Below are 8,591 nucleotides of genomic sequence, written 5' to 3'. Positions count from 1 at the left end.
CTAGATTGTAACTAGGAAACAAAGCCATGTACTTTATCTTAGATTGTATCTAGGACCAAAGCCATGTAATTTCCTATGTTCAATGTAAATTCAATTTCAAATTAATAAAATGATGAATTTTTCAATTATGGTTTTCTTATTTATTCTAACAATTAAATAAATGGCGACTCCATTATAAAACCCTTAATCTAAAGGGGAAAATATAATCAGTCGAACCTCCATTTTGAGAGGCAATAACACGACTCCACCCATTCATGTGAGTTTGGCCCAACTTTCTAAAAACGGGCCGGGGGTGCGATCTCTCACAACGAAAACTATTAAAGGAAATTTCAAATTAGTCATTTGATGATGTTATCCGCGATCCAAAACAAATGCATGTTTAGCAATATATAGTGCGGGTTTTATTATAAGAGTGTAGTTAAGAATATTACAATTTAATTACATTACTTTCACAGATATAAGTGGCACCAAGGAAAAAGTTTACCTCCAAACTAGCTTGGAATAAAATTCTCCCAATTCATTATGTGGCAATCACTAAAAATAGGAAAAAATTTGGTTACAAATTTGGTTGCAACTTAAGGTTACAACTTCACTCAATATCTTTTTATTGTATGTGAATTTTGATAAATCCACCATTGGGTTACATTTTCTTTTTATATCCTCTATGCTTGCAAAATTTCTAGAAATCAGAGATTCATAACTATGTCATCAATCAATTATTTAAATTGTAAATTTTTGTAACATAAAATTAAGCATAAAAATAAGTTTATAGATCATATAGTAAATAACATTTTATTGGTACAAAATTTGACATATGTGTTAAGAGTGTAATGAACATACAATTCAACTGTTAGATTTTCAAAATATGTAGTAATGCTAATTTTTTTTAAAGGAAGTTGTAGCCTTAGGCAATAGGCTACAACTAAGTTTGTAACTAAACTTTGTTTATAAAATTATCTAAATATACTTTTAGTTACATGATCATCTATTTAATGGGTTAAATGACTTATTTAAATAATACACATGGATGGTTTAATGTGGTTGGAAAAAATTCCTCCAAACTGATTTGGAGAAAAACTTTAAATATGACACCAATTATTAAAATAAAAAAAAAATTAATTCATGTATTTAGGGGTGTTCATCAAAATGCATAAACCACACAAACCGTAAAAATCACATCAAAACTGCCCGCAAAATGGCATAACCGCACTGCACCACAAGTAATAGTGTACCGCACCGCACCGCACCCTCTCTATATTTTAATATATTTATTTATTTTTAATATTAAATATATTATTAATTGTTTAATAATCCTAATTTTCAAAAAAAAAAAAGTTTGATAATCCTAACAAGTGTTGACTAGAAAAGCCAACCCAAAATAAAGAAAAAAGAGCTCAATTATTTAAAACTTGGCCCAAAAAAAAGAAAGAAAAAATTAGTTTTGAGCTGGGTAGGAAAAACCCAAAATTTGAAAAATATACCAATTTCAAACAACATCTTATACATAGCACTGCATATGTGACCGCAAAATGAGGTGCATTGTGGTTATAGTTTTGGCTAAACTCTAAATTGCATCACACCACACATGTAACCGCAAAAATAAGATGCAGTGCAGTTATGGTTTTAGTTAACCCGCATCACAAAGTGCAGTGCTAAAAATAACCAAAAATCGCACCGTGAGCACCCCTGCATGTATTCATTTGTTAAGTTTTTAAAATTTACAAATCACATTTATTATTACAGCAGTTTGTAAAGATTATATAGGAGAAGAGATACCTTTTAATATTTTAGTGATAAATCAACACTTATACCCAAAAACCTAAGCTGGCTTACGTGTATGTATTGTATGTTACAAAAACTCAAGCAATTAAAAAATAGTAAAATTATTTATTCGATTATTATTTTAGCACTTGAACATCCAATTATTATGTGCCTAATAATTAGAATTTTGTAATGGATCGGATCTGGCTAAGTTTTAATAAAGTTTTAGCAAGCCGATCGAGCTGAGCTTATGCCTATTGAGCCAATATTGCTGAGACAATTTGAAAGTACATTCTTCACACGGTTGGAGATTAAAAAACTACAAGAAAACAAAACTCATAATAGAGATAGGTATGAGCTTACATTCATCATCATCATCTTTATCACTTATAATTCTTGAAGGCTTCGTGTATATATATATATATATAGTGCCAGAGATAGTATCATTTATACGCAATGTGCTTTTCACATGCAATAAGCCAAAGCCAATAACAAATTCTCCCACTAGTCCTCACCGAACCCAAACAAGCCTAGTCAATTAAAGCTTAATTATAATCTCTCCCTACTATATTTGTGTCAATGGCGGGTGCTGAAACCACAAAAACTACTATTGCCACCACCACCACCACCACCAAGGCCAATAAAATGGTGCAATCAAGCAAACAGGCAGTTCGTCGATTTGTGGGAGTGAGACAAAGGCCCTCAGGGAGATGGGTGGCACAGATTAAAGACTCATCTCAACGCGTTAGACTATGGCTAGGAACATATGATACCCCAGAAGAAGCGGCTAGAGCCTATGATGAAGCTGCTCGAGCCCTACGTGGGGAAAATGCTCGAACCAACTTTGCATCAGTGAACCCCATTAATTCGAGCCTAACAGGTTCTTCACCTAGTAATGGAGGGTTACCAACACAATCTGAAGGGAGGCATATTGGACTTAGCTTCTCTTCCTTGAAAGCTAAATTGAGCAAAAACATCCAAAACATCATGGCAAGGACAAGTGACAATAGGTCCTCAAAGAGTAGAGTGAGTGACCACTTTACTTTTGCAAGGATTTTTCACTTCAGAAGTTACCAATACCAAAGCCAGATGAACATCAACAACATAGAGAAAGTGGTGCAGCCAAGCGTTATTGTGCCCCATGTGGAGACTAGCACTACTACGAGTACTGAGCCTTCTTCTTGGGAATGCTCTAGTGTTTCGGATTGCAGTACTGAATGGGTCGGGTTCAGGCAACTTGGGTTGGATTCAGATGGATCAGATATTGGAGAAGTTAGTTTTAATGAGCAAGGCTTTGTGGACCAAATGATATCAGGGTGGATAGATAGCCCAGAATTCATGGGTGTTGGTGGCAGCAGCGGGGAGGAGGAGGAGGGTTCAAGGAGTAAGAGGTTCAAAGTTTCTTCTTCTGTCATGGTGCCTCCAACCTTTTGTACTGGGTCCCTACACAATGGTGAAATTTGAAGACGTTTCGAAGTTGTTGCTAATGTCTTATGTTGTATAATAGTAGTAGTTCTTCACAAGAGGTGGTGTAGAAGTTCTAAGAAGTTGTTGCTAGCTAGCTGCTTTTGAGTTATAGTGAAGAACTGAATATAACTAGTTCTTCAATGCATAGAGAGAGAGAGAGAGAGAGCTATATAATATATATATATATATATATATATGGAATAAACATATTACATAAACTAAATCTTGAGAAGTTTAATTATTGTTCAATGACATGACCAAGTTGGGTTGCAGTTACAACTTACAAGATATGCTAAAATTATCAATCGGAAAGTTACAGAAACGAACATTAATTATAATAAGAAGAAGATATATATAGTAGTATCTTTCATGCACTGTAAGTCCTTAACTGTTACGGTTTGGGATGTTTAAAGTTGCAGGTATTGCCTGATGCTAAATGCATGTATTCTTCAGAAATGTTAAAAGGCATTCATATCTAAGATTATGCAACATAAGCATGTTTAAAAGGAAACACGTGCTGATGATCATGTAACTTATACCACTAAGAGAGGAAATTTTAAAAAACAAAATGCCATTTAACATAGGCAAATATATATATATATATATTTATATAGGATTTGGTATATAAGCAAAACTTATTTACAATTCCTTAGTGTTGTAAACTTGTACATTAGGCTCCTTAATTAATCTCAAACTCATGGTCATGGTGATAGTTAACACTTAACATTTTGACAAGAAGGGGAAGATCCAATTAAAAGGAAAATAAATTTTATAGATACATGAAAGGAAGATAAGAGCAACACAAACTACAAAATTAGTGTGTGTGTGTCTCCTTACAATAAGTTTAGCTTGATGTTTGGATTAATGTGGAGCTTCCACAAGCTTCGTGGAACCATCAATCATAATCATGGTTAATTATTTTATTGGGAATTTGGGATCTAACCAAAAATTTGGTATTTTCCCCAAGATGATAATCAATGACTACGTAATTCTGATGAAGATTGTACATTTGTAAATATACGGCAGAATTTTTTAATTTTTAATTACATGGAGAAAATTTTTAAAGGGGATGCTTTCAAGCACACAATTATAGAGTTCTTTTGGTTGTTTTTTAGAGAATTATAGCCTATCCCTTTCGACAGGATGACGAGTTTGGTAGTTGATTTAAAAAACCGTTTCCCAAGATTAAAAAAAATTTATGTGACAACTTGGGTTTTGGGTTTTCAAAATTGGTTTTCTTATAGTGTTTTGAGAATTTGTTCTCTAATTGGTTTTTTTTTTTAATTGTTTTCTCACCCCAAAAAACTGATGAATCTGTTTGGCACGATATTTTCTATTTCAATTTTTTTTGCTCAATTTGTATTCTCTTAAAATAGATGCAAATCCCCGCAATCAACACAATCAGCAAACCCATGACAGGAAATCCACACAAGTGACAAGCACCCAAAACTTTCTCAAAAACTTAAACGACTGTGACCTAATAACCCATGACCATAACCTACAAAAGTAACAAAGCCCACTCTCACCCACAACCATCGATGGCCGCACAATGATGATCCACGTCCACGAACGACCATCAACAACGACAATCTATGGTCATAAACCACACAACCTATTAGTATCTATACTACTATTAATATCCACGAACAACGTCCATCAACAATGACAATATATGGTCGTAACCCACACAACCTATTAATATCTATACTATTATTTAAAGAGTTTTTTCTATTTGAAATCCTCATTTTTTGGGTTAAAAAATGCATCCACATTTCTATATTTAAGTAGAGATAAGGGTCGTCAATGGGCCGGGTCGGGCCGGCCTGGCCCATTTTTACTTGGCCCATGGGCACAATGGGCTGGACATAATAGGCTATTAACTAGTTAATGGGCTGGGTCGGGCTGGGCCGAAAGAGGAAACCTTAGCCCATGACCCTGCCCATGGGCAATGCCCATTTTGTCTTTAGCGAGTTGGGCTATCGGGTTGGGCCTAATGGGTCACTTATGGGCTTGTGTTAGCATATTATTTTATTATTTTTATAAGGAAAGAATCAATTTTTTATAAGAAAATAATCAATCTATTTTTTAAAGGAAAGAATTTAAGAATTTAATACTTAATTACAAATTTTTTACAGTCAAATCTATTTAATTTTTTGTTTTGTTGATGAAAACCTATTTAATTTTTTTATTTATTAAGGCTTTAAATAGTTTTTTTTTTTTAATTTTTATCTTTAATAAAAAAATGTCAAATGGTTAATTCAAATTTGATAGACTACTAGAAAAATATATATTTAGTAAACTAAGTTTAGCACAATTACTTTAGATATCTTAGTGATTGAGGGAGTTCTCTTGAGAAATTCCTCTATGATATCTCAAGATCAATCCTTCATACACTTCCTATATATTTTTGTTATGAATTATGAGTTATTAGGTTGGGTTAATGGGTTAGGCCAACGGGCTGGGCTACTGGGCTAGCCCACTGGGTACCCATGGGCATAAAAACTAGCCCATGGCCTGACCCACTGGGCTAGTGGGCTACCCATGGGCCTCAATAACAATGGGCCGGGCCGCCCATTAGCCCGGTGGGCCATCGGGTTTCTGGGTCGGGCTGTGGGCCATGGGCTATTTGATGATTCTTAAGTAGAGACAAAACTAAAGGATAATTCGGTATAAATTCAACTCTAACTCCCTCTAAAATATTGTCTAAAAAATAAGGTCATTCTCCTGTTAATTTTCAATTTTTTTTTATGCACTTATAAATTAGATTCTCAAAATAAAAATTATATATAAAAAATACAAACACAAATTTTTTTTTTTGGCTAAAAAATAGGACCATTAAAAAAAAAAAAAGCCTCATCACACATGCGAAACATATGTGATAAGGCTAGTATATATAAAAGTAGAGACCTCATGTAGGAAAGTATGAGGTTCTGCCAAGAGGTGTATTCAATGCAAAGGGAATTGAAATATTCTCAAGTGCTACGTCATAGATAAGAACAAATTAGATATTGACTTTTTGTTTCATTTGATTTGATGTTTCAAGACTTTGCTAATTTTGGTTCAATGTTTCAAGATTTTTCATTCTTCACACATGGAGATCTCATGTGAGAAAGTATGAGATTCTATCAAGTGACATATTCTATACAAAGAGAATTGAAATATTCTCAAATGCCACATTATAGATAAGAACAAATTAAATATTAACTTTTATTTCATTTGGTTCGATGTTTCAAGACTTTTCTAATTAAAAAATAAATATTATTTATATCATTTAGTTCAATGTTTCAAGACTTTTCATCCTTCACACATACCTCATGTAAGAAAGTATGAATTTCTATCAAGTAACATATTCTATTCAAAGAAAATTGAAATATTCTCAAGTATCACATCATAGATAAGAACAAATTAAATATTGACTTTTTGTTTTATTTGGTTTGATGTTTCAAGACTTTTCTAATTAAAAAATAAATTTTTTTGTATCCTTTATACTATAAAAGCAGAAACCTTATATGGGAAAATATGAGATTCTACCAAATGACATATTCTATACAAAGAAAATTGAAATATTCTCAAATGCCACATCATAGATAAGAATAAATTAAATATTAAATTTTTGTTTCATTTGGTTCAATATTTCAAGACTTTTCTAATTAAAAAATAAATATTCTTTGTATTTTTAGTTCATTGTTTCACGACTTTTCATCCTTCATATATACACACAAAACTCTTTACACATACCCACTCATAGTTCTTCATGCCATCCCATGTCAAATACATACAAATAAAAAACGATGTCATTTACCTTCAATCTTTCGACGACACCTACCTAGCTCTAACATTATTGTTTTATCTAATCCTAACTCATATGAGTTGGCTACAACCAAAGAAGGTAGCTTGCATTTTTTATTGAGTGACAAAGGCAATTACGATTTTGATATTAAGGTCGGACGTTATGGNTAATCCTCAAGAAAAATAAAACAAGACACAAAATAAAATATTTTTGTCTTTTTGAAATTTTTCAATGTTTTTGGATTTTTCTTTAAAACAAAACAATCAAAGAAAATAAAACAACCAAAAACTAAAACAAAACATGTCCACAATTAATTGAAAGAATTAAATCAAGGACAGGTTAGCAAAACTCACATTGGAGAATCTTTTCTCACCCATTTAGCACAAGTATTCAGCTTTGTAGGTGAAAATCCACGTAAAGCACAGTGAATTTGAGGAATTACACCAATTTTCTGAGAAAGACTGAAATCCTGCAAATTCCTTTCACAAGCCAACAAGGTTAAACTTTTTAAAAGCATATGAAACAATTTATTTGGACTTATGGCAGGAGAAATATCATCACATATCCTAGATTGAAACACAGAATGCTTAAATTTCAATTTATGACAATTAGGACGAATGTGACCACAGACACCACAAAAGTGACAAACAGGAACAAATTTAGGAACATCAGTATTCCTAACAGCAAACCTATTCTCAGATTTTGGTTTTTGCCTCAACAAAAAACAATTTAGTCTAATATGACCAACAACACCACAAAGGTGACAAGTAGGCACAAAAACAGATTTATTATGTTCTCTAACAGTAGGTTTAGACTTAGGTGTAGAAACTTCAGTGTCTAAATCAGAACTTTTACCTTCGTCTAACTTAGCAAAATAAGCATTTTCTTTATTATTCCTCTTGAAAGGAGGGATATAAACTTTCTTAATTTTAGGCTTAAGAGAAACAAAAACACTTCTATTATCAACAGCAGGCTTGGTACTAGTCAAATTTTCAGTTTTAGCTTTAGATTCAACTAACTTTTGTTCCAAGCTTTTCATCTTCTCATCTTGAGAGGAAATTTGATTTCTCAAAAATTCATTCTTTTTATTAGACTCATCCAATCTCATAATCAATTCCTCTTTTTCAAGATTAGCCAATTTTAACTCTATCTTGAATTTCTTAGAAATTTTCAAAGATTTAGATAATTCCTTACGAAGAGTTTTAAAAGCATCAAAAAAATCAACAGAAACAATAGTGTCCTTTTTATTCAAAGCATCACAAATATGAGCAAAAAGACACTTCAAATTATCCATGATAACAGAAGTCAAGGATCAGCTCTTAGATCAAAAGATCTGAAACAGAAGAGCTACCCGCTCTGATATCACTTGTTGAAAATTTAGACCCCTTAAAACAACAATTGAATTAACCTAATTAATTAGCCAAGTTGTTACTTAGTCAAATTATGCAATTCTAGGTTAAAACAATCAAACAATCATATCAAAAATATAAAACAACGGAATAATAAATAATACAATAATATGATGACCCAGGAAACCACACGGTAAAAACCTGGGGAGGATTTGACCTAGCTA

General features: G+C 32.5%; 1 protein-coding gene across 1 annotated transcript; it reads left to right on the top strand.

Moving 5' to 3' along the window:
- The first annotated feature begins 2,191 nt into the window (after nucleotides 1–2,191).
- On the top strand, nucleotides 2,192–3,416 carry LOC136070276 (ethylene-responsive transcription factor ERF086-like). Its single transcript, XM_065780005.1, has one exon. The coding sequence runs from the start codon at nucleotides 2,341–2,343 to the stop codon at nucleotides 3,223–3,225; it is 885 nt and encodes a 294-aa protein (XP_065636077.1). The 5' UTR covers nucleotides 2,192–2,340; the 3' UTR covers nucleotides 3,226–3,416.
- Nucleotides 3,417–8,591: the final 5,175 nt, after the last annotated feature.

The sequence above is a fragment of the Quercus suber genome, unplaced genomic scaffold, assembly GCF_002906115.3.
Source record: "Quercus suber isolate HL8 unplaced genomic scaffold, Cork oak 2.0 scaffold_223, whole genome shotgun sequence".
NCBI classification, from domain to species: Eukaryota; Viridiplantae; Streptophyta; class Magnoliopsida; order Fagales; family Fagaceae; genus Quercus; species Quercus suber.
The sequence above is the reverse complement of the archived record's forward strand: the minus strand, read 5'-3'. Positions and strand labels throughout refer to the sequence as shown.